This window comes from Danio aesculapii, chromosome 20, assembly GCF_903798145.1.
Source record: "Danio aesculapii chromosome 20, fDanAes4.1, whole genome shotgun sequence".
Classification (NCBI taxonomy): Eukaryota; Metazoa; Chordata; class Actinopteri; order Cypriniformes; family Danionidae; genus Danio; species Danio aesculapii.
The window spans coordinates 45,132,243-45,159,868 of record NC_079454.1 but is presented as its reverse complement, the minus strand read 5'-3'; the positions used below and the strand labels follow the sequence as shown (position 1 = coordinate 45,159,868).

The 27,626-nt window shown below is 37.8% G+C and overlaps 1 protein-coding gene across 1 annotated transcript in view; it reads left to right on the top strand.

Annotated features, from left to right (window-relative positions):
• Positions 1-25,837, top strand: part of fkbp1b (FKBP prolyl isomerase 1B) — a 30,076-nt gene extending 4,239 nt beyond the window's left edge. The window contains exons 2-4 of the mRNA XM_056445481.1: positions 2,257-2,304; positions 24,411-24,523; positions 25,099-25,837. Coding sequence (XP_056301456.1) covers positions 2,257-2,304; positions 24,411-24,523; positions 25,099-25,227 — 290 coding nt within the window. The 3' untranslated portion in view covers positions 25,228-25,837. The remainder of the gene's footprint in view (positions 1-2,256; positions 2,305-24,410; positions 24,524-25,098) is intronic.
• Positions 25,838-27,626: the final 1,789 nt, after the last annotated feature.

Genomic DNA, 27,626 nt, shown 5'->3' with positions numbered 1-27,626 from the left:
GGGTTTCCTCCGGGTGCTTCGGTTTCCCCCACAGTCCAAAGACATGCGCTATAGGTGAATTGAAAAAAAAAAATGTCCGTAGTGTATGTGTGTGAATGAGATGAGATAGATGTTTCCCAGTGCTGAGTTGCAGCTGGGAGGACATCCGCTGTGTAAAACATATGCTGGATAAGTTGGCGGTTCATTCCACTGTGGTGACCCGAGATGAATAAAGGGACTAAGCCGAAGGAAAATGAATGAATGAATAAATCATTATAAGAAGTACAGCATGTTACTTCATGCTGTAGACTACAGCGAATAGTCCAGACTGCTGAACGAATCACTGGCACAACCCTTCCTACACTTCAAGAACTGTACTCTTCCAGAGTGAGTAAAAGGGCTCGCAAAATCACTCTGGACGCCTCACACCCAGCACACTACCTGTTCGAACTGTTACCGTCTGGTCGGCGCTTCAGAGCACCAAGCACAAAAACAGCCAGACACAGGAAAAGTTTCTTTCCTCAGGCTGTCTACCTTATGAACAGTTAAATATTCCCCTACTGTGCAATAAATATATGCAATACTTTCTCATACGCACTTGTACACAGCACCTTATATCAATATACAATGCAATACTTTCTACATTCGCACTTGTACACAGCACCTTATAACCTGTATATTCATAACAATCTGTACATACAACTCAACATCCAGGTTTCTTGACTAACAGCATCTGTTTAATGTTCATCATTTTTATTTTATTTTTTTTTCATATTTTTTTGTGTTGTCACTTGTCACTTTATGTACACTGGAAGCTTCTGTAACCAAAACAAATTCCTTGTGTGTGTGAAGCACACTTGGCAATAAAACTGATTCTGATTCTGATGTTATGTCATTGGTCACATACTGTTCTTCAAAAGTATGCAGTTTTGATTGGAGCCCTTGTTTAGGCCTTTTTGTTTCTAGTTTGGATTTTTTTTAATGATAGGACAGTATTTCAGACAGGAAGCAAAGTGGGAAAAAGAATGGGGGTAGGGACATGAAATGTCCTTGAGCCTGGATTTGAACTTGGGACACCCTGAAATGCTACTTTACCATGTGTCAGTGCGCTAACCACTAGGCTATTGCACCAACAGTTCCCTTGGATTTTGAATGAGTAAATTGCTTGTCTTGCTAATGGTAGCTTCTATTTATTTTATAACCATTTCATGTTTACTAGTATGATACAGTCCACACGAACAAGGGTTTTTTAAAAACACAATTTTTTCGTACTTGGTTTTGCTGTATATTCACATGAAAATGGAGTAACGGGTGACTGAAAACAAAACTGTCTGAAAATCCAGTCAGAGTGAAGATTTTCTGAAAGTCGGTGTGGTCGTGTGGACATTACAACTGGAATTTTCACCCTATGATGTCAGCGTACACACTGTTTCCTCCTTTCTGATTGGCCAACACTGCTGGGTTCACACCTAACATGGAAGATGCGATTTATGCATATAGCTTATTCCGCAGTGTTCACACCGCAGGACGATAATGCACCTCTGTTCTCACCTTTGCTTGTCTTACCTTTTGTTCTCATCTTTACTTGGATGCTATTGACCTTATTCTTCAATGCGGAAGTGCGCTCGTTTTTGCGATTGTTTTAGAACTTCCGATTCAGCTGCCAATGGGAGAAATGACTATGAATAATAAACGGCAGAAAACGGTTGAACTACTTTCTCTACAAACAAGTACTTGCATGAAAATACAGACAAAATAGAATAATATAAGAATAAAATATCAGTTTGCAACATCAAGCAGCAAAACGAGCTGTTTTTAACGTCTAAAAATGAATGGACGTGAATGAGACCGGAAGTCTCGTGCCAAAATGATTCAAATGGCTGCGCCCACTCGTACGCGGGGAATAAGGTGAATTGACTACTAGTAATTCCTCGTTTGGTGTGAACCCAGCATTAGAGTGTTATTATCTCCACCTGTTGGCTTGGCGTGCCCCTAACATATGGTGTGCCCCATAACAATTTTTTATTAATTTTTTTTACGAAAGCGGGGAAAACTCCATTTATAAAAATACCTCATTTGAGTTAGCTCTTACGTGCAATACACACCAGACGGTCAGTGATCGGTCAATGGGAGTGTCGTCTATGAGTTAATGAACTGATAACATTAGCTACAAGTTGAAAAAGCCCCTTTCATCACCAGACTGTGGATAATGCAGTATAAGTCTCACATGCTATGAATCATCTGTGAACTAACTCTTCTTTTTTCTTTCTTTTTCAGGAAGAACCTTTCCGAAGAAAGGACAGACATGCGTTGTGCATTACATAGGTAAACAATCCACTGCTGTGAATGTTTGTTAGTCAGACTTTTCATTTGGGTGGCTTGTGCAGACTACAAGCTTAAATGGACAGGAAACAGGATGTCGATAACAACATTCTGTCTCCCCATGTTTAATGTTTTCTTTCCTCTGAATATTCTAGTGCACAGGTAGAAGTTGATAACAGCTGCTGTTCCTACATAGTGTTCAATTGCTTGGTCTTCAAGTACATAATACGTCCTTATAATTGTTATTGCTTGAACTTTAGACCTTTACTGTTGAGCTTGACATACAGGATGTTGCCAAGTGAACCAGAAAATGAATGCCTTTTCCACTCATTATTTTTATATTGTTTTATATTTAATACAGTGGAGTCTAAAAGTCTAAGCTACTACTGAAAATCCATTTGTTTCATTCCAGCTATTCAAGAATGAATTAATAATAATAATTAATAATAATCAGACAGAATGTCTTTATAATACTTGATTTGTATCTTAAGCTTGATTATTGTGTTGTCCAGCATGTAAAATTCACCAAAGAGCTTAAATCCAAGATCGGTTGTGTTAAATATACTTGTTGTATAAACTTGTGTTGTAGTGTACGTTGATATTCTTCGAGTTGATCCAGGATGAAAAATGAATGAACAGAAGAAAATAAATATATATAGTCCAGTTGCAATGATAAAGTCCAATTTTGGATAGGTGAAACACGTGGAGAAAAGTGGAGAAAAAAAGGAAAATAACACCAAAGTTGTTTGCTTGTCTAGCAGACGGATGCTGCCCTTTTGCGCCACGCACCAGGTCTCGCAGGTTCTAGCGTTACTCCATCATCACATAAGTTGCCTTCTTAAATTTTTTTATATGTATAGTTGAAGTCCGAATTATTAGCCCCCCCTGTTTATTTTTCCCCCAATTTCTGTTTAATGGAGAGAAGATTTGGAGACGACACATTTCTAAACATAATAGTTTTAATAACTCATCTCTAATAACTGATTTATTTTATCTTTGTCATGATGACAGTAAATAATATTTGACAAGATATTTTTCAAGACACTTCTATACAGCTTAAAGTGACATTTAAATGCTTAACTAGGTTAATTAGGTTAACTAGGCAGGTTAGGGTAATTAGGCAAGTTATTGTATAACGATGGTATGTTCTGTAGACTATCGAAAAAATATATTGCTTAAAGTGGCTAATAATATTTACCTTAAAATGTTTTTTTTTATTAAAAACTGCTTTTATTTTTGACGAAATAGCACGTATATACAGGGGTCAAATAATTGAAACATCCATACCTGGTTAAGTTACAAATTACAAAGATATTGTCTAATACAGTAAAATATTTAGATAAATGCTCTTCTATATAGACCTGTTCACACTGGATGTCTTTCTTGAGGTAAATGTAATACTATGTGACACATTTCAAGGTTATTTGGTGCTATAACTAGTAATAAAGGGGAAGAAATGGTCAATTTCAGCACATACAGTTGAAGTCAGATATTTTTCAAGACACTTCTATACAGCTTAAAGTGACATTTAAAGGCTTAACTATATAAAAATATATAGCTTAAAGGGGCTAATAATTTTGACCTTAAATAAAAAAAAAACTTCTTTTATTCTAGCCAAAATAAAAACAAATAAGACTTTCTCTAGAAGAAAAAATATTATCAGACATGCTGTGAAAATTCCCTTGCTCTGTTATCTAAACATTATTTGGGAAATATATATACAAAAAAAATTAATTCAAAGTGGGGCTAATAATTCTGACTTCAACTCTATATGCAGGGATCTGTCATGCCACATGAATAAGTGTCAAAACATGAGACAAGATGAGTTTCTTATTGAAAGTAACAAAACAAAAATGCATTTTTTTAATGTATTAACTGCAAATCCATAGACTGAACCCATACTGATTTGTTATAAGAAATATGAAACTGGATGTATAGCGTATATTTTCAGTACTGACATAAAGTCACAATAACAAGATGCATCTGTCTCTTGACGGAGACATCTGTGTTAGGACTGGTGCAAATAGCTTGAGACAGGACTATGCCAGAGTCAGACAGCACTGACTAAGAGATGAGCTTCTGGCAGTCATTAGCACTCAGAGCAGCGAACAGGGTCAGACTCACTGCAGACGTCAATACAGCCCTTCTGCAGTACTTAATATAGCACTGCAGGGCCTTCGCTGAGAGCCCTCGAGCCCAAGAGTGAACCAGATACAGCACAGCCACCAGAGACAGTCAAGTCATCAGTATTCGGTGACATGCTTTTTGGCTGAAACGTACTAAAATCAATCGAGTAAATGTTTTGTGTGTGTGGAGCTGGAGAGTCATTCGTCTACAATTACAGCCAAGTCCTAAATCAGCACTGTGTTTCGACCTTAAAATAAAGTCTCTAAAAATGTATATTAGTGGATCTAGATGAATTCTGCTAATGTGGCTACCAGCTTTCTTAAACCTGAAATAATATTTGCAACTTTGGGTGAGCAACCTGTTACAAACAGCCTACACATCACTGCCAGCAGAACCATGGACATATAGTTAAAGTCAAAAATAGTTTTTCTTTTTCAATATTTCTCAATTTCCCAAAGATGGGTTGCAGCTGGAAGGGCATCCGCTGCGTAAAACATGTGCTGGATAAGTTGGCGGTTCATTCCGCTGTGCATGGCGACCCTGGATTAATAAAGGGACTAAGCCGAAAAGAAAATGAATGAATGAATGAATGAATGAATGTTTCCCAAATGATCTTTAACAGAGCAAGGAATTTTTCACAGTATTTCCTATATTTTTTTCTTCTGGAGAAAGTCTTATTTGTTTTATTTCGGCTAGAATAAAAGCAGTTTTTAATATTTTTAAAAACATTTTAAGGTTAATAATATTAGCCCCTCAAGCAATATTTTTTTCATGATTTTCTACAGAAAAACTACTGTTATACAATGATTTTCCTAATTATCATAACTTGGCTAATTAACCTAGTTAAGCCTTTAAAATGCACTTAAAGCTGAATACTAGTGTCTTGAAAAATGTCTAGTAAAATATTATGTCATAATGGCAAAGATAAAATAAATCAGTTATTAGAAATTAGTTATTATAACTATTATGTTTAAAAATGTGTTGAAAAAAATCTCTCTGTTAAACAGAAATTGGGTGGAAAATATACAGGGGGGCTAATAATTCAGGAGCACTAATAATTCTGACTTCAACTGTGTATAGAAATACTTAAGCAAGATGTCCGCACGGTCTTAAAAAATCTTTCAAAGTCTTAACTTCAAAAACCAATAAAATTGTAGGCCTTAAAAAGGCTTAAATTGACTGAAATACTGTCTTGTCGATCTTAAATCATTTTAAACGAATCTTAATTTTCCTATGTCCATGGACAGCTATCCATTTAAACATTTAACAAAACTATAGCTGCGTCTCAAATGCCACATTAAACACTACGCACTTATGTACAATATACTTATGCACTTACACACTCAACAGGATAGTCTATGAATGTAGCGTCGTCCCAAATGGTACACTAATGGTTTTTTTACTAAGTTGAAATTCAAACCATTTTCCAGATTATGTTTGACTGTTGACAAATTAGTGAAATGAATGACCAAACTACCAAATAATACCTGCCATGAGTATAACTCCACCATCGTGCGGCGGTATAATCACTTTATAGGAGAATTTTGCTTTCACAATCCAAAATAAATAAAGTAATCCAAAATAAATTAGGCGGGTGTGTGATTTTGTCCTTTGGAAGCTGATTGGATTGTTGGAAGCTCATTTGCATTTAAAGAGAAGCATATGAAACCAGCATTTCTTCTTCCACCTAAAACCAGCCATTTACTGCATGGCTATAATAAATAAATAAACAGTGTTGGTGTAAGTTACTTTTAAAAAGTAATAGATTACAAATTACTGACTACTACTGGAAAATTTTAATCTGATTACATTATTAATTACTTTATGTAAAAAGTAATCAGATTACTAATTACTTTACTTTAAATTTACTTTTAAAACCCATTAAAATATACCTTTAAAAATACAAAATAACCTGCAGCTCTTTCAGTAATTTAATATTCACTGAAAAACAACACAATGGGTTGATCACAGCAGCTTGACATATTTAAAAGACTTAAAGAGTTCATCCCAAACTTAAAATTGTCTCATTATTCACTTGTTCCAAACCTGTTTGTCTTTTTTTTAACACAAAAGGAGACATTTAGAAAAAAACTGGATACCTGTAAGCATTGACATCCATGGTATGCAAAAGCACTGCAGTGTTTGGGTGTTCTGTGTTTGTCTGAGGTGATTAGTCTACCGAAATGTGTGTATTCCCTACAAAGCATGAAGCTGATTAATCAGTTTTTGTTGCGTGACTTGCGGTCTTCAACTGGGGTGCCTGGAAAATGCGAGCATGTGCAATATACACTCCCAATATGCGAGCGCAAGCCACAGGCCTCCATTGGAAATAATGAACTTGCATGCGCAAAAGACGCGACATGTGAACGACCCTATAAGCAGCTACACTTCTCTTCACATTCAGAAGATACCTTCACCTTCACTCCCGATCCTGCACAAAAATCCATTTTGGCCGTGTTTTTGGACGCCGGTGTCCTCCTTAGTGATGAGTATTGTCATAGAATGCTTTCTGTTCTAGTGTTTGAACAATTTGCCGGTCGAGTTAAAAGCAGTTGAAAGTTCTTTAGAGACTGGACATACCATAGACTGTATTTCACAGCAATATTTTAGTTTTTACACTCAATGAAATTAAATTTCCACTTGAAGAAGCAAACACTCTTGACAGCAATTTCAGCTCGCGTTCTTCAGCAATTTAAAAGCGCATGCTTATTAAGTGATGTTGCAGCAGAAAACGTGATCTAAAAGAAGCGTATTTTATCCTCTAAAACTATATTTGTAACGTAAGTAACACAACTGACTTTAGTAACTGTAATCAAGTTACACAAATTTAAAATGTAATGTATTACATTACTGCGTTCCTGAAAAATGTAATTAGAATACAGGAATTAGAATGGAGATTTATACTGCAACTGAGGCACAAGCTATAAAGTAAGGCTGAACAATGTTTGAGCTGAGCATTGATATCACAATGTGTGTATCTGCAATAGTCACATCGCTTGATTAGATTATTTATTTAAATATTAAAAGATATTATTAATATTATAATTTTTTTATATTTATACAATGATGATCATGTTATCTTACGTTTGATTGTTCCATTTCTGTACTCGGATGCTGTTAGACTTCTCAGAAAACCATAAAGCACTGTTTATTTAGCTTTTATTTTTGCTCTGTAGTATTTATATATGCTTGTAATTTATTATATTTTATGCAGATGCACTGCATGAAAAAAGACTTGATCCTCTAAGTTGATCTAAATCTAAATGATCTCCCAAAATAGAGCTATTCAAATCATCTGGTGAATTTATATTAATTATATATATATCGCAGCAAAAGAAAATATCGCAATGTCAGAATTTTCCGATATCGTGCTGCCCTACTATGAAGGCACCACCCTCTTCTGGAAAGTGGGTGGGGAACAGAAGCTCATTTGCATTTAAAGAAAAGCATATGAAACCAGCAATTTACAGTATGGTGAAATACATAAAATGTTTTTTTTTAGCTGAAGCTTTACAGACACATGCTGGGGGACCTGAGGCTTATGTTACATCTTGTAAAAACTACACAATAGGACCACCCTATAATGTAACAATGTTGAGGTTGTATTTTATCAGAGGTCATGGTGGCATGCCAAACGAAACAGGATCCCCTGGGGATTATTATTAGAGCACAGGAAGTCATCAGACCTCCTGTGACTGGCGGCTCTATTAATAACAATGGCAACACTATGTATAAATATGCTCCGAAGAGACACTCAAGTGATTGGCGGCGACTCTAGAATTAGGCCACTGTAATGGCAGTGAAGAGAAAACCACTATTAGGTGTCCAGTTTCAAAGGCAATGTAGTAGTGATGTCATATTCAATTGTGGGCGTGTTGGCTTCTCTTGATTCTAGAACATACAGTTGAAGTCAGAATTAGTAGCCCTCAGACCAGGGTGGGCCAAGTCGGAGCACTCAGTCTGGTTCCCTGCGCTCTGTGCTGGTTGGGGAAATTGAACCAAAACAAACCATTACAATTGGCTTAAGATTGGCAAGCAAAATTCGGGACAGTACAACCTGCAGAACTTGGGAAGTTCACCCCTTCAGTTATTTTTACCAAAATTTAAGACTTCATTTTGGTTTTCATTACTTCAGTCTTCAATGTCATATGATCCTTTGCAAGTTAAGAAGCATGTCTTATTATTATCACTAGCTACAGTATGTTTCCAGCCACCATTTTTTTTCCATATTTTGAAATATAGTATAAAAATGCTTAGTGGAAACACCAAGATGTGCATACATTTTGTGCATAAAAAACGTATTCGCACAACCGAGTAGGATACACATCTTATCTGATATAAAGAAATGTTTAAAACTTCACACTGAAAAAACTGATTTAAAGATGATTCCTTGGATTTACAATTTTTTTAGTTAAGTGGTTGTAAACAATTTACTTGGGCTGAATTTAAACAAACAAATTAAGTTGAATAATTTTGCAGAAATATATATTTATTCAGTGTGGAAACAAATTTACAGAATAAATTTAGTGTTTCCCCTGCCATTATATTAGGGGCGCCCCGCCCCCCAACGGCTTTCCCCGCCCCCCTTAAAGTCAAGTTAGTTGTATGTTATATATAGCACCAGATCACATCTTTTAATAAACAAGCTAAAAAGCCGTATGTAATATCTTATTTGCACAAGGACAAGTGATTTCTGTCTTTACATGGTTTCAAATTTACAAATTTCTGCTCTCTAAATCGCGCATGGTGGAGCATGGTGGACTACACAGCCACTCTCACCTGTATGGGAATGAGAGTGCGTGCGCCACATCTAAGACAGGACCAAAGACGCTCCCGTATATTATGCATAGCCTACCAAAGCCACAACACAGGTAAATGATGTGTTGCTTGTCACAGCAGCTATACAGAGACAATGAGACCTCTGTTTAGTTTATTGGCGTGACTTGTGCGAGTGATGCTCTCTTTGTTGCAGCCATTGTATATCCAGTGTTTTGAGCTGCTGTGATGAGTTCGCCCCTATCTAGCCCCTCTAACAACCTGACCTCTCCCGGAAGCACCGCGATTCTCCCGCAAATTTATACCGGCCCCATGATCCCCCCAAAATGAGTTAAAATACTCGGAAATCATGGAGACTAGAGTAAATGAGCAAGAGAACAGATCGCGAGAGGCACAGCAATGTTCTAAGCATTACATTTCTTAGGTTAAACGAATCAAGCAGTAAAGATATCGCAAGTGCAAATCCCTTTCTCTCATTCAGCGATGTGCTGTCAGTAGTTGGAGACCAACAAAATATTTGAATGGTCCAGCATGTATTTAGGCCTTTTTACTTAGAACAACTGAAAGTTCTGTTTTGACAATATAGCAAATTCACTAAAAGCTGGCTGGAATTATTAGATAAATAAAACTTTTTACATCAATATTTAATTATATAAATCCTTGTAATACACTCATTGCTATAAACAGTAGTTTATAGGCCTGTTTCCTTCTTGTAAAGAAGTATTAGATTTATAGGTGTGCATTTTAACTTCTTGTGCATCAAAAATGCGCTCCAAACTTTTTCTTGATTGAGACCTGTTGAATTCTTCTTTCATCATTTGCAATGTTTTTGTATCACTTGCAATTGCATTGTAATTTTTCATAATTTTATATCTGTGTTATATTATTTTCTGTGGTGGTTCATTCCGCTGTGGCAACCCCTAATGAATAAGGGACTTAGCCAGAGTAAAATGAATGGTTGAATTATTTTCTGTAAAGCTGCTTCTGGCCATGACACGTTCACATCTAAATGGTTATAAGAGATGTGTTTAAGGTATTATATGCAGCATCCTTGATTTATTCTCTTAGGTAAGGCAAGATCTTCTCTTAGAATCTTAGAATTAGAATCGGTGCTCAGTATCAGCCGATCACCATGACAAGGAATCAGTACTGCAAATATCCTGATCGGAGCATCCCTAGCTTTTACCCAACTTGGCTGTCAGAGCAGCATTACTGCCCCTGGCTGTTCAAGACTGATCTTGGTAAGTCAGTAAATGCACCCTTAGGAAAAAGAAGTATACTTAAGTAAAGGTCAAGTATAAAAGTATACTTTATTTAAAAAGTAAATAAGCCCATTAGGATAGACAGCAGTGACAAAAGCTGCACACTTTGTGGATAAAAAAATATTTAAAAATAAGTGCTAATTTTTAGCTTGTACAGTTGTACAGATCAAATAATTGACTCCATGACTCCTTGTGTTGGTGTCAGTCTGAACAGCCACACAGCGCCATGACCCCCCCCCACACACACAAAACTGTAAACCTAGGGGTAACACTGAAAAAAAGCCATGTGTATTTGTTTTATCAGATCATGCGCTAACAAAAATAGAAGCGTTGAGACATCATTAGTTGAAAAACCAGTGGACTGACCACATTGTAAAACATTTAAAATGTTGTTTTGGTCATTCTAAAATCCATTAGAAAGTCTGTCATCAAAGTGGATCAGTATTATTTCCTCGAACTGTCTTGAGTGGCTGAGCTTCCAAAGAGTGTCTCATGGCCTCTAAAAGTAAAATATAGGCTCTTTAAAATAAGTTGAACGAAACAATTTACGAACCTAACTTACTTTTTTGGGACAACTTAATTGTTTTATGTTCAATCTACTCAAAAAGATTCACTTAGTGTAATCGATTTGTGTTGGGACAACATAAAGGAATTGTGTGGAGCCCTGTATTTTACAGTGTGTGCAAGTGTTAACAGTGTAGTAATATTAGTTGAAAAACAGGACCTAGAACCTAATCAGAAATAGTATCCCATCCAAACGCATCTGGCATTCCTTTTCAACTTAACTATGATTCAAGATGCTCAGACCATATTCTGGCATTTAGTATGGACGGTCTGGAAATTGGGACGCAGCCAGGGTTTCAGGTTCTGGGAATGAGTTGAGCTGGTCACTACACAGCAGGCTGTAATATGAGACTAAGATTGAACAGAATGAAGACGTGTACACTACAGAGTGCAGTAAGAATTTAATACTACTAATTCAGAGGTGCATTAACCCTTGTGCACTGTTCAAATTTACTACCCTTTTTTATGTTAGGGATGAAAACATTCACTGAATATAACTGCTGTAAAAAATGCATTAGATAATTCTAAAAAAAAATCTTCATAAATGAGGTAATTAACCTCAGTCCTGATCAAAACTACTAAATTGCTTAGAAAATTACAGGATTTTAACTCTTTAATTGCCAAGTTCACAAATGATGTCACTGATTTGGTGAAAAAAGCACACAAAATGAGGTATTTTCAATATAAAAAGTAAGGAAACAGTAAACAAAACAAAAATACAATGTATATGCCGAGTTCAGCGGCTAATCAGCCGGAATCAGCTGAGGTGACGAGACAGCAAGCAGCAAGACCTAGCTGTTACTCAAGTGGCCACGCCCTTAATTATGCAGAGCTAATATAACCTAATATAAAGGAAATGGATGACTTATAAAAAATTCACCCCTTTACAGTTGTCATGAAGGGTAAAATTAGCTACATGCACCAAAACCATCTTTTGTACCAGACTGTAAACATGTTTTTATCAGCTGTAAAATTGGCCAATTTAGCATTGCAGTCAGTGAAAATCTGGACTTCCTTGAGCCAGCCCCTAATGGTAAGTTGATGAATTGCAGTTTCAGTTACTTCCGTATCAGCTTCACGAGAGAGAGCGGGAGGTTGCCGCTTGGCTGAAACACAGAAAAAGTTATGGCCAAATTAAGACACAAAATCACCCCAGAGTGGATGAAAACATCCCCAACAGCACATAAGGGTTAAATTACTCAAAAATTACAGTAAAGAAATTGATAATATTACATGTGCTGAGCACTACATCTGTTAATTAGAATAATCTTTGTACACTCACTAGAATGATCATTGTACACTGTGTACAATATTGTAGACAAATTACGTTTGCTGTTTGTTCAAACTTTTTTTTGACAATGAGCTGAAACAACACTATTCTTGAGTTTTTTTGAGACAACTTACTTGTTTTATGCTCAGCCTTAAATTAACTTAAATTTGTAAAAACTAATAAGTTAACATAATTTCTTTGTTATCTCAACACAAATCAATAGTGTGGAACCTAGCGTTTTTTACAGTGTATAATAAAAACATACACTGTAAAAAATGCTGGGTGCGACACAATTCCTTCAGGTTGTCTCAACAAAACAGATTAAATTAACGTAATTGTTTTTACAAATTTAAGTGGATCGAACATGAAACAATTAAGTTGTCTCAAAAAAGCTAAAGAATTGTGATATTTCAGCTCATTTTCAAATTGATTGAACAAGCTACTAAAAGAATTTTTTGAGTGTATATTAGAAACAACAACATCATTTCAAAATGTTATAGTTACCATATTACTTTGCTTTGTTTTTCAAAAATAAATACAACCTTGGAGAGCATAAGACACTTCGGGAAAGATTGCAGAGATTACTGACCTCAAGATATTTGAATAGTACAGTATATACTCATTTTCTCTCTCTCTAACACCTCTTCCAGAATACTCTTGATTGATGATATATAAACCATGAGTGTGTCGTGCCATGCAGTTTTCTGCTGACATGTTTTCATGTTTAAATGTGCCAACAAATCTGTAAGAGGCATTCAGGTAGCATGTGCATCTGATTTCATTTGACGCTGACTGAGAGAAACCGACTGCCGGCTCTGGTAGACGGATACTGTAAGCTGTGGTAAAAATAGCAATTCTGGCCTGCGCCTGCTGTACTGGTTCACACTCTTTCCCACCGCTCTCTCACGCATGGACTGAGGAACCAAGAATGACTTTTTTTTTTTTGTAGATCAGGCTTGTCAATATATCAATCAGCCAAAGAAAGGCTCCCACCAAACTTGACCCTGAAATGTTATCATGGAAAGTAACTCAGAGGAGCTGATAGTGCTAGATGTTTTGCGTGACTTAAAATCAGCTTACTCTTTCTACTTTTAGATATTTACAGTATATTTTTGGCTTGCTGGAGACTCAGCGAAACTAGCAGTACCATAAAACATCCAAAACACCCTAGCACCCTCAAAGCATTTTAAACACCTTACACAGTGTCCTAACTACATGAGATGCTGTTACATGCTATAAAAGCTATCTTTTCCATATTAAAACGAGTTTTCGGTCTAAGTATCTTAAAACAGTTTATATGACTGCAATGTTCCAACTGAACTGCAGCATAAACTACAATGACAGTGATCATCTCAGGTACTGATTATGTGCTTTATTCAGTGCAAATATTAGTTTTTGAATACCCAAAATACACCCAAACAACCACTGTCACACACAGACCAACCTAGAAACACCCAAAATGTCTTCCCTAACATCATGCCGGATTAAGCAATGGGGCCCGTGCTCACTCAAAAATGCTGAAAAATTCATTCATTCATTCTCTTTTTGGCTTAGTCCCTTTATTAAACCGGGGTCGCCATAGCGGATTGAACCACCAAATTATCCAGCACATGTTTTACGCAGCGGATGCCCTTCCAGCCACAACCCATCTCTCATTCACACTCATACACTACAGACAATTTAGACTTCCCAATTCACCTGTCCCACATGTCTTTGGACTGTGGGGGAAACCGGAGCACCCGGAGGGAACCCACGTGAATGCAGGGAGATCATGCAACCTCCACACAGAAATGCCAACTGACCCAACCGAGGCTCAAACCAGTGACCTTCTTGCTGTGAGGCGACAGCACTAACTACTGCGCCACTGCGTCGCCATGCCGATTTATAGACACTCAAAAGTGCATATTTTGGAGTGTCTATTTAGGCTGTGTAAATATCGCACCTCGTTGGAATAAGCAATTTGAGCGATTATTGCTCATCACTGTTTGATTGACAGAGACAACATAACTAAAGAGTGCAATTGACAGCAGCGTGCGTGGCGTAGCTCATAAAGAGCATAGCAACATGTTTTGATGCGTTCGATCATCAGCCAGTTTGAATCCAGCGTCTAATAAACTCATTCTTCTTTTTTCCCCATTACATATCAGACTGGAACTACATTCATTCATTCATTCATTTTCTTTTCAGCTTAATCCGTTTATTAATCTGGGGTCACAACAGCGGAATGAACCGCCATTTTATCCAGCATAAGTTTTTTTTATGGAATGGATGCTTGATTCCCACGATTGTCACACCCCCCCCCACCCTCCACGTAACGTGATTTCCGCGACCGTTCCATGTAGCCTGAATGAGCACCTTCCTATTTAAGAGTCTGTAGTGGGTAGCATGATCCCCTCACAGCAAGAAGGTTGCTGGTTCGAGTCGAAAAGTAAATGAATAAATGAGTTATTTTCCACCTGGTGTTAAATGTTAGCAACATCTTAATATAACTAAGTTGTATTTACAATGAATACCCTTTAAAATATATATTTTTAGTACTGCTTCAGTGAACTTGAACAAGTATACTAAAAACCATGTATTTTCACTAGTTTTATTAGTATTTTTTATCCAAGCGTGCTTTAAACGCTTAAAAAATAAGTAAAATCTTTGTTGACTATGAATATATGTACTATATATCATTTATTTGAAAAATGTGGGCAATACAAACACTATAGATTCATTTTATAAAAAAATATTATATTCAATTCCATTCATTTTTATTTATATAGGGGTTTTCACAATGTAGATTGTGTCAAAGCAGCTTAACATAGTTCCAGTAAAGTCCAGATTTCAGAGTTGAAGTTCAGTTTAGTTTAGTTCAGCGTCGTTTAAGTTTCTCTGTTGAAAGTTCAAACAATGAAGAGCAAATCCACTGAAGGGCAGCTCCACAAATCCCGATCCAAGCAAGCCGGTGGTGACAGTGGTAAGGAAAAAAACTTCACCAATTGACGAAATAAAGGGAAAAAAATCCTTCGAGGAACTAGGCTCTGTTGGGCGAGACCATTATTATTCAGGTCAATCTTCTTCGCTGGAGGCTGGAGAAGCTGGATGTCCATCGTGAAGAAGCTGCAGGTGTGAGTAGGACACTGGCGGGAGGTCAGGCTGGCCCAAAGGATCAATGCGGAGGCTCGTTTGTCACTGTGGTCTTTCAGGAATCAGTCTCATGCACTCCATGACGACCGCAGCATCAGCTCGGGATACGGTCTGGTCCAGGATTATGGATACCCTGGGATCATCTCTTCACAGGTCTTGGATCGCATCAATGGCGTTGCATAGTCTCTAAGGACCTCGGAATGAGTATCCCCAGGTGGAAATAGTGAATAAAGAAAATAATTAGCGTAGCTGCTGTTCATAGTGTATTTCATTGGGATGCAAACATAGTGTTATAAATGAAAATAGCAGTTATATAAACAAACACAGAAACAAACATGTAAAGCATATGAGAGTTTCTAACACAATGTCTGGTGCATTAAGACAGGAGGAGTGTGTCCTGCAGGTGGTTGTCAAGCCAGCTCACCTGCGTGGAGCACATTCATGCATGATACTGTTATATGATGCATTGAGTGTATGCTTTACTAAAAAGATAGGTTTTTAGTCAAGTTTTGAACTGTGAGAGTGTGTCTGAGCCTCGAACATTATCAGGAAGGCTATTTCAGAGTTTAGGAGCCATAAGTGAGAAGGCTCGACCTCCTTTAGTAGACCTTGCTATTTTAGGTACTACAAGAAGCCCTGAGTTTTGAGATCTTAAAGAGCGGGTTGGATTGTAGAAAGTTGGTTAGATAAACAGGAGCTGGATTGTTTAAAGCTTTATAGGTAAGAAGCAATATTTTATAATCAATATGGAACTTAACAGGCAGCCAGTATTATCCTTATTTTTTAATTCAACTATAGGGGTGTGGCTGGGTAGGGGACCCTACAAGACAATGTGCCCAGGGGCCTCTGAATTCTTAATCCAGGCCTGTCCCCAACTGCCACTGCTGAAAAAAGAAAAACAAATGTCAAAAAAAATAAAACTAACCCTAAGACTGTGGCAACCACTTAGAAAAATGCTAATAAAAGCAATGTCCCCAGCAATGTCCTAAAAACACCCAGAATACCCTAACAACCACCTAACAAGCATAAACTTTCATCAGTGTTGACCTAAAAGTTAATCTTACAACAATTCTGAAAACCTTTTTTGATCTACTTCAACTTCTTCAAATGTTGACTGTGTGTGCGTGTATATATATATATATATTCAGTCAGTTTAGTTCATTCATAAATAAGCTTTAGTTAATCCTTGTAATACAACAAGCTACTATTATAATATATGGTTTTGGAAAGTAGCCCACTCTGCAGATATCTTGGCGCTGGGTCCTTCCTGGAAGTCCCAGCTCCATTTAAGTCCAGGGGGGAGTGAAAGTTAATACTGCACTGTACTGTAAGATAACCATCCCTCAGCATGAGGCTCTTCATATCTCCCTCGGCATGCATGAATCTCTACGGAATTAATGCTTCTAATGGTGTGTCAGACTTCAAAGCATAGACACAGTTGTTCTCAGTAAGACACAGTTACATGGTTATTCATACGCTTAATGGATATTGTGATCTGACTCATATATTATTGAACTCAGTGTAACAAAATATCTATAAATTGCAGAATGAGGCTCTTGTAGTTTTTTAGGTGGAAATAATATTATTGTGATATAGTTTGATGCCGTTTTATGCTGTGGAGGCACTTTATCTTAGCATTGTTTTGTTTTTAAACTGTCTATATCAGTTACAGTTGAAGTCAAAGTTATTAGCCCCCCTGTGAATTTCTTTTTCAAATACTTCCCAAGTTATATTGAAGAGAGCAAGGAATTTTTCCTACCCAGGCTCATTGCGGATATGTACCCAGGTCTACATTTCTGGAGACGTTGAAATACATAACCGGAGGTACATCTGTTCACAGTTTTTGTATTTGCAAATCCACCAGAGACCGCTGTGTATGTTTTTTTTAATGATCTCAAATTTCTCTCGCATGCTCTCTTCTTGATTAATCTACCAGTGGGCGCAATATACACATCAGCCAACATGAGGTGTGTTTCCGAAAACCATCGTTAGCCTACTAAGGTCGCAAGTTACATTGTTACAAACATAGTTCGTTGATTTGGTGTTTCCCAAATCCATCGTTACAATGAACATACGCAAACTGCATCTCAAATGTGTATGCTAGCAACTACACCTCTGGAGCTGTAGTTAGAAACATAGTTCCTGGTTGTGTTCTATTTCCAGTTGTCCCCCCTATGCCCTATTCATTTAGAACAATCTAACATTTAAACTTGGACTGATTTAAAAAAAAACATTAAAGTCATCTCTCTTACATGTTATTTGCTTTCAAGTAATGTTTTACAGTTCAGTTTGAGCGATTGTCATATTGACAATTATGTTCCTTTCGTAGTGCACTTTGAAAACATTTTTGCCATTTTGAACGCAGCCGCAGCTCATGATGAAAGCTGTAGGTGACCTATTATTTAAAAGCGGAATTTACATCACATCTCCAAAGCTTGTGAAAACAAAAATATATAGCACACGTTAATGGTTTTAATTTATAGTAGGTTATTTATCAATCTGTTTCTGCAGTGGTTTGAATGTCAAATAGCAAAAGTAGACTTTTCAAAAAATAATATCCTACTTAATAATAAGAATTATTATTAATGATTATTATTATTAATAAGCCTAGCCTACTGTAAATTAGGCCTACAACGATTAACAGTTTATATGATTTATATATGAGATTGGAATATGTGTTAGCTTAGTGATTTTATATGGAATATTCTCAATAATATTTGTAAAATAAACATTGGCCATATATGTGCCGTTCACAAATATTTAAATTAATATTGAAAGCGAGTGCCAGCAGTTTTATATCGCCCATAGCATTCATTTTAAAGACAAACTGCAGCCAGACTTATCTCTGGCTACATAATTCGTGTTCTCCAGAAATGTAGACAGGGGTACGTATCCAGAATGAGCCTGTGTTGAATTTTTCACAGAATGTTTGATAATATTTTATCTTCTGGAGAAAGTCTTATTTGTTTCATTTCAGCGAGAATAAAAGCAGTTTTTAATTTTGCATGAAACATTTTAGGGTCAATATTATTAGCCTCTTTGAAGCTTTATTTTTTTTGATTACAGAACGAACCATCGTTATACAATAACTTGCCTAATTACCTTAACTTGCCTACTTAACCTAATTAACCTAGTTAAGCCTTTAAATGGCTCTTTAAACTGAATACTATCTTAAATAAAATACCTAGTCAAAAATTAAGCACTGTCATCATGGCAAAATAAGATAAAAGACATCAGTTATTAGAAATGAATAATTAAAGCTATTATGCTTAGAAATGTGTTAAAAAAATCTTCTCTGCGTTAAACAGAAATTTGGGAAATAAAATATACAGGGGGGCTAATAATTCAGGAGAGCTAATAATTCTGACTTCAACTGTAAAAGAAGCTAGATCCCTATTTGTTGACAAAACTGGGCACATTTTTTCACTGAATCTAACTAACATCTTTTATCTTAAATGTTATACCCTATTTGAGTTGAACACAGTGGTTTTCTGTGCATGCTTACACTGTAATCATAACATAATCTTGCTATGTATCTTCCTCTCCCTTTTTCCCCCTCTTGTAATATAGACGGAGGCAAAAGGTGACCTACTTTAACCAGCCAAATAATCTGGCGAATTAGGCCAGTGTTTCATATTTCATTCGTTTTGTTCATTTAGATCACAAAAAGCTCAGATTCCACAGGAGATTTAGATAAGAACAGAAGTGATCTCTCCAACAGGGTCAGTTGTGTGTGAAACCTGATTTTAAAGCAAACTCGAGGAGTTAACAAAATAATCCAGCTAGCAAAATGCATGTGGCTCAAATCCGGCCCACACCAGACACTTAAATCTGGCCCACACACTTCATAGAATGATGGCACTTGGGCGGTCTATTTCTGTTTGTCAGAACTAGGCCATAATTAAGCCATAGCAATAACATATGTCAGGCAGAATTCAACCAAATGAACCAGAACTGACCTTATTCTGGGCCACAGTTTACTTTTATTCTGGCCCAGATCCAGCCCACACCAGACACTTACATCCAGGCTGCACACTGAATGGAATGATGGCTCTAGGGTGGTCCACTCCTGTTTGCCAGATCTGGGCCACAAATTATATTTTACTACCCATATCTGCCATGTCAACGAGCTATGGTTTGACTTCTATAATTATCAAGCGATCACTGTGCTTTATCTTTACCAAAAGTGACCTATCATATTTTTTAGGATACCAGAATCATACTTGCCACATCTTACCTGTTTTGAGTTCACACCACATTTAGCCAGAGATACTCGCACATATTTGCCATATCTCATCTGGGCTACTATAGGCTCACAGTAACATTAGCCAGATCTTACTGTGCCGAATATTTACCAAAAGTGGTCCACATATGTTTTAAGATAACTGGGCCACATTTGCTATATCTTCTCTGGGCCACTTTAGGCTAACAGCCACATTAGCCAGAGCTTACTGTGCCAAATATTTGCCAAAAGTGACCCACATTTGCCATATCTTCTCTGGGTCACTATCGGCTCAAATCCACATATGCCAGAGCTTACTGTGCTGAATATTCACCAAAAGTGGCCCACACATGTTTTAAAGTAACTGGGACGGATTTATTTGTTATCTTCCCTGGGCTACTATAGGCTTAAATCCACATTAGTCAGAGCTTATTGTGATGAATATTCACCAAAAGTGGGCCACATATGTTTTAAGATAACTGGGCCACATTTTCCGTATCTTCTCTGGGCCACTATAGACTCAAATCCACATATGCCAGAGCTTACTGTGCTAAATATTTGCCAAAAGTGGCTCACATCTGTTTTAGGATAACTGGACCACATTTGCCATTACTTTTTTGGGCCACTATAGGCTAACAGTCACATTAGCCAGAGTTTACTTTGGCGCATATTTGCCAAAAGTGGCCCACATATATCCTAAGATAAATGGGCCACATTTGCACTCACACATGTTTGCCACTTTGGGTTTAGATCCAGATTACCCTTAAATGACTATACCACATTTTTGCCAACTGTGGCCCATATTTGTCCTCTGTCATTTGGGCCAAATTTTCCACATGTGCCACATTAGGCTCACATTCAGATTACATTTTGCCATAAGTGCCAAATCTTTGCCTTAAATGGCCCATATATGAATTTGAATCTTTGGCCCCCCTTTGCCATTGTATAGGTGGACCGCTTCAGGCTTACATTCACTTTGTCTGGGCCAAAGGAAGACCACCAGTGCAGCATAACTGCCTAAAGTGGCCCACATATGCTATCTGCTATCTGTCTGCTGTTTTATTCAGGAGATCTAGAGGGCTCTAACAACCCCACAGAAGACCCTAACAACTGCAACCAGCTAGAGACAAACAAAAAATTACCAGGAATTTTCATTCATTCATTCATTCATTCATTCATTTTCTTTTCGGCTTAGTCCCTTTATTAATCTGGGGTCGCCACAGCAGAATGAACCGCCAACTTATCCAGCATATGTTTTACGGAGCGGATGCCCTTCCAGCCGCAACCCATCTCTGAGAAACATTCATACACACTCAATCACACTCATACACTACGGACAATTTAGCCTACCCAATTCACCTGTACCGCATGTCTTTGAACTGTGGGGGAAATCAGAGCACCCGGAGGAAACCAACGCGAACGCGGGGAGAACATGCAAACTCCACACAGAAACGCCAACTGACCCTGCCGAGGGGAATTATCATTCTTAGGTCATAAAACATACAGTAAGTCAAATGAATAGCAAATGAGAAGAGTCCAAAAGGGAGCGGGACATGTCAGACACTATTTGACTGGTCAGAAGATCTGATGAGAAACTAAAGTATGAGGTGATGAAAACAATTGTTAATCCATTTAGGTAGAAGTGACCAACTACAAGCTTTGGAAGTTTATATTTTATAAATGTGGACTTTTGTGACTATTTTAGAGCACACTAGATTATATATAGTCTTAAGATGCTAAAAACTGTATTTTATAATTTCATTGTTTTTTTTACTCACACTGTGCTTTACTCAAATATTTAAATGGAGTGACTGTTGTCTGTTGTTCTCACTATTGCATATGACGCCAAAATAAACTGCTGGGATAATTTGATCAGTTTATGTGGCCACTGCACAGAATATGCTGATGATTATTGTTCAGGATTCACCAGTTTTTGCAGTTGCTTTTGTCTGCCATGTTGCACAGTCTGAGTCTGCTGTTAAATACCCATTTGAGCACAGCTTGAGGATGTTGTGCTGATGCTATCTGTCAAGCGTTCAGATCGGGACTGCAATTAATGTCTCCTGTGAGTCTGGAAGCTTCAATTTGTGCCTGTTTCTTGTCAGCGGCTTGTCTGTTTAGATTTTACCAGATGTGTTAGCATTAGCATAGCATTAGCAAAGACATGCTTTATTCCTCATTTTAGGGTTATGTTAAGGATTATGAACAAATATTTGTTTAGGGAACTCTAAAAATGCAGCGGTTGTCTATTTTTTCTTTTTAAATATAATGTTAGTTAGTGGTAGCCCTGACACCTCAAAAGACTATTTTAATTAACATCTTAAAAACAAGGAGGCGACGCAGTGGTGTAGTAGGTAGTGCTGTTGCCTCACAGCAAGAAGGTCGCAGGTTCGAGCCTCGGCTGGGTCAGTTGGCGTTTCTGTGTAGAGTTTGCATGTTCTCCCTGCGTTTGTGTGGGTTTCCTCTGGGTGCTCCGGTTTCCCCCACAGTCCAAAGACATGCGGTACAGGTGAATTGGGTAAGCTAAATCCGTAGTGTATGAGTGTGAGTGTGTGTGGATGTTTCCCAGTGATGGGTTGCAGCTGGAAGGGCATCCGCTGCATAACAAATGTGCTGGATCATTCTGCTGTGGTCAAGATGATCTGTTGAAGACAATAGAATATTGAAAAAACGTTGGCTGGTCTGATGAGTCTCGATTTCTGATGCGACATTCAGATGGGAGGGTCAGAATTTGGCATCAACAACATGAAAGCAAGGATGCATCCTGCCTTGTATCAATGGTTTAGACTGGTAGTGGTGGTGCAATGGGGTGGGGGATATTTTTTGACACACTTTGGGCCCATTAGTACCAATTGAGCATCGTGTCAACGCCACAGCCTATTGCTGCTTACCATGTCCATCCCTTTATGACCACAATGTACCCATCTTCTGATGGCTTCTTCCAGCAGAATAACGCGCCATGTCCAATCATCTCAGACTGATTTCTTGAAAAAGTTCACTGTACTCAAATGGCCTCCACATTTACATTTACATTTAGTCATTTAGCAGACGCTTTTATCCAAAGCGACTTACAAATGAGGACAAGGAAGCAATTTACACAACTATAAGAGCAGCAGTGAACAAGTGCTATAGACAAGTTTCAGGTGTGTAAAGTCTAAGAAGCAAAGCATTAGTAAAAATTTTTTTTTTTTTTTTTTCTTTTTTTTTTTTTGGAGATAGAGAGAGAGAGAGAGAGAGAGAGAGAGAGGGCACAGTTAGTGGTATAGCCAGAGAGGCAGTTGCAGATTAGGAAGGAAAGTGGAGACTAAACAGTTGCGTTTTTAGTCGTTTCTTGAAGACAGCAAGTGACTCTGCCGTTCTGATGTAGTTAGGGAGTTCATTCCACCAACTGGGCAGATTGAATGTGAGAGTTCGGGAAAGTGATTTCTTCCCTCTTAGGGATGGAACAACGAGGCGACGTTCATTCACAGAACGCAAGTTTCTGGAGGGCACATATATCTGCAGAAGTGAGAGCAGATATGAAGGAGCCAAGCTAGAGGTCACTTTGTAAGCAAACATCAGAGCTTTGAATTTGATGCGGGCAGCAACTGGCAGCCAGTGCAAACGGTTGAGTAGCGGAGTGACATGTGCTCTTTTGGGTTCATCAAAGACCACTCGTGCTGCTGCGTTCTGAAGCAGCTGAAGAGGTTTGATAGAACTAGCTGGTAGCCCGGCTAGCAGAGAGTTGCAATAGTCCAGTTTGGAGAGAACAAGAGCTTGAACAATGAGTTGAGCTGTATGTTCAGATAGGAAGGGTCGGACCTTTCTGATGTTGTAGAGTGCGAATCTGCAAGATCGAGCAGTTCTAGAAATGTGGTCAGAGAAGTTCAGTTGGTCATCAATTGTTACTCCAAGGCTTTTTACCATTTTGGATGCAGTAATGGTTGCCCCATCCATCTGGATTGAAAAGTTATGGTGAAGAGTCGGGTTGGCAGAAACTTCAAGCATTTCCGTTTTCATGAGGTTAAGCTGGAGATGATGATCTTTCATCCAGTGTGAAATGTCTGACAGGCAGGCTGAAATGCGAGCTGGAACCGAGGGATCGTCAGGGTGAAAAGAGAGGTATAGCTGGGTGTCATCAGCATAGCAGTGGTAGGAAAAACCATGTTTCTGGATGACTGTTCCTAAAGATGCCGTGTAGATAGAGAAGAGAAGTGGCCCAAGAACAGAGCCCTGAGGTACCCCAGTGTTTAGATGCTGTAGGTTGGACACTTCTCCCCTCCACGACACCCTGAATGACCTGTCCGAGAGGTACGAACTGAACCATTGAATAACAGTGCCTGCGACGCCCAGTGACTCAAGCGTAGATAGCAGGATCTGGTGGTTTACAGTGTCAAAAGCAGCTGATAAATCCAGCAAGATGAGGACTGATGATTTAGAGTCTGCTTTAGCCAGTCTGAGATCCTCCACGACCGAGAGCAGATTTGAAAAAGGGTTTTAGAAGAGTTCTTACAACCATACAGATTTCTGTTTGTTGTCAAAACTGACAGCTGGAGGGTGTGGTTAAGTATGTTAGCCAAGCCTAATACCTCAGACAGACAGGAAGTGCATTTTCAAAACAGGAAGTGCATTTTCAGATTTCACTTAAAGATTACAAGGGCAAACCATTTTTTTTTCCTAATGACATGCACAGATGAATTGTCCACCACGAAACCAGCAATGTGAGCTAACAAAATCAATAAGGTTAGTTTTGATTTCATTTGTACTTTAATTGCAGGGATGCTGCAGAATGGAAAGAAGTTTGACTCGTCACGAGACAGAAACAAGCCATTCAAGTTCAAGATCGGCCGACAGGAAGTCATCAAGGGCTGGGAGGAAGGAGTCGCACAAGTAATTGAGTCTGCATTCATTTCAGCAGGCACCAGACATCACACAGACGTAAAATTGATGCTGAACTCCAACGTCAGACTAACTTTGAATTTTGGTTGTATATGAAAATCAAGTTGACGTCAGAAACCAACGTCAGTTTGAGGTCAGCCTTCAACATAAAGATGAATATTAGTTCACGACACAACATAAAATCAACCAAAGATCAACGGCTAATGATGTTAGCTTTTAACATTGTATGGACTGACATTATGACACTAAAGTGATGTAGAATTTTAGTTGGGTAATTACATAAGATAAAACAAACCAAAGATAAATTTCTACTGATGTTAAACTTTGACATTGTATGAATGTCATATCATGACGTAAAAATTATGTTGGATTTTAGTTAGTTAATACCACAACCTGAAACCAACCAAACCAGACAGCAAATTGACGTAAAATGTTGGTCATGTGACGTCACAACCAAAATAAAACTATAGGTGTACGTCATATGATGTTGCGTGCCTGCTGGGATGTGTTCTGGAGCTTATGTTGCTCTCCAATATATGCTGTATCCAATTTCTGTCTAATTTCAGATGAGTTTGGGTCAGCGGGCGAAGATCACCTGCACCCCAGATATGGCGTACGGGGCCACGGGACACCCAGGTGTCATTCCTCCCAATGCCACGCTTATATTTGACGTAGAGCTGCTGAAACTGGAGTGAACCACTAGCTTTTACAGGGCTGAAGTCTTCAAATGGAGAAGGAGGAGAAACACTAGTCCCGCCCCATCAACAAAACCTCCTTCGACATCATTTTTTGTTTTCATTACAAATGTAATGTGTAGACAGCGTTTAATTCTTTTCTACGCATGATGACTTTAACACTATTTTGGCATCACGGTTTTAATCCGCTACATGCTGAGTGTTGTCATATTTCTTTGATTTTCAATTAGCATTTTCCTGAAATTATGGGAATACAATAGAATCATTAAAATCAGGATCAGACTGAATCCACTGCCTTACTGAATTTAGTAGGGTTAGTATTTTACTGGAGGGGTTAATGGGCTTTAACTCAGATTTTTCTTTTTTTTGAGGGGCATTAACAAGCACTGTCTGCATTGCCACTTTTGATAGACGTATATCCTGCTGAGTGCATATGATAATGATACTGTATTTGCTATATATTTTATATATATATATAAATATATCCCTTACAAACATTTGCTGTAAGTCTCATTCAAAACTATAAAAATGAGATGTGGAACAAACTGATTATGTATTATTGAGTGACATTTGATCAATTTGCTCAATAAAGATATTTGAACTCTTTGAATATTTTGTGCTGTAACTGGAGCTGATGCAACGATGAGACTTTTATTATTATTGGTTTTCCTGTGTAAGAGGTAAGAGAGAAGCAGATACCAACCCAGGCTCATTCTGAAAATTTACCACTGTATAATTTTTTGGAGAGTGCCAAATACATCCCATCCAATGCAGTTTTGTTTTCGCAAATCCACTAGAGGCCGCTGTGTACGCTCAAATTTCTCTCGCGAATGCCATTCACGCCTGCTCTTCTCAAGTAAATCCACCAGAGGGCTCTGTCGACTGACTGAATGACTGACTGACAGAACGACTGACCCACCCTCCTCCTTGCCTACATCCAACCAATAGTGTTTTCAAAAGCACTGATTGACCCGCCCACCCACTTCCCTAAACCATAATTACCACGTTTTTTCGATTCCCGCCTCGCGGTCCTATGCCATCCTTCCCCTCTCTCTGCTCCCCATGCTTTCCTGTCAATAATCTCCACTGTCCTATACATTAAAGGTGAAAACAATAATTTAAAAAAAAGATGAAACGTTTTCAGAATGAGCCTATGTTGGCAGATACAAATATAAAAAGGGCACATATTATGCAAAAATCACTTTTATAAGTGGATTAAACACAGTTGTATGATAACAGTATGTGAATATAACCAGCTTTTAATAGTAAACAATGTATTAATTTTATTGTTTTTAATCACACGTGATAAAAACAGTCTGCAGTAACACTCTGATTGACATTCTGCCTTTGTACGTGTCATCAGAGGGGGAAAGCCCCGCCCATTAATGATGATCTCTCCCTCATTAGCATAGGACATTGGGCTGTTTCTCAAAATGCGTTCTTGCGTCTTCGTGTTCTCGTGTAACTTCATCATCAGCAGCTAAAATTCAGTTCCAATACTCTAGACCACAAAAATGGAGGACACGTAAAAGTTACCAGATGTGTTCTTGATATCAAGGACGCACTGATGCAGACTTGAGCACCGAACTCACTGTAGAAGTCCCAGAAGTCATTGCGACGGGTTAAAGGAGGTGGGAAGCGTAGGATTTTATATAGATTTATTGTTAAAGTTCAGGGATAAAACTTATTTATCTCAGGAGTTTCCCTAAATGAGACGGTGAAAGTAAACAATAACATGAAAATCTTAATAAAGACATAAACACAAAATAGGTGTTTATTTGCTGTAATTCATATTAAAATCTGTTTTATTAAAAGTATATTTGTAAGGTTTTGTGCATGTTATACATATATTGAAAAGGGGAAAAAACATAAATGTTGTATGAATGCTGTAATGTTTAAATAATTTTCAGTTAAAAATGTGTGATGGTCAAGTGACCATCAGGACGAACACAGCATCTCATTTCTCACAGGATGTGTTCTCTATTCTCTCTGTCTCCTGAGTTCGTTCTTCCGAGGTGACCTGGCTTCACAAGAACACAAGTCCATTCTCAACGTTCTTGGAATTGAGAAACTGCCTTTGTCTAGTTTTTGAATCTGCCACTATGCTGACACACAGGCATTTGAAGCTGTTTTTTTTTTTTTTGAAAAGAGCACAATCTCATTTAAATTTAAAACGACAGTCACCAAAACTGCACAATTTGGATAAAAAACTAAAAGGGGCAGTATCAAAGAGTTATAAAACATTATCTGTGGGGTATTTTGAGCTGAAACTTCAAATACACACTATAGGAACATTGGAGATTTATCTTCTAAAAGGGTGCATAATATGTCCCCTTAGAGGCTTTAATAACATTTTCTATGCCATCTTTAGTATATAACATTTTTAAGCCGAGAAGAAA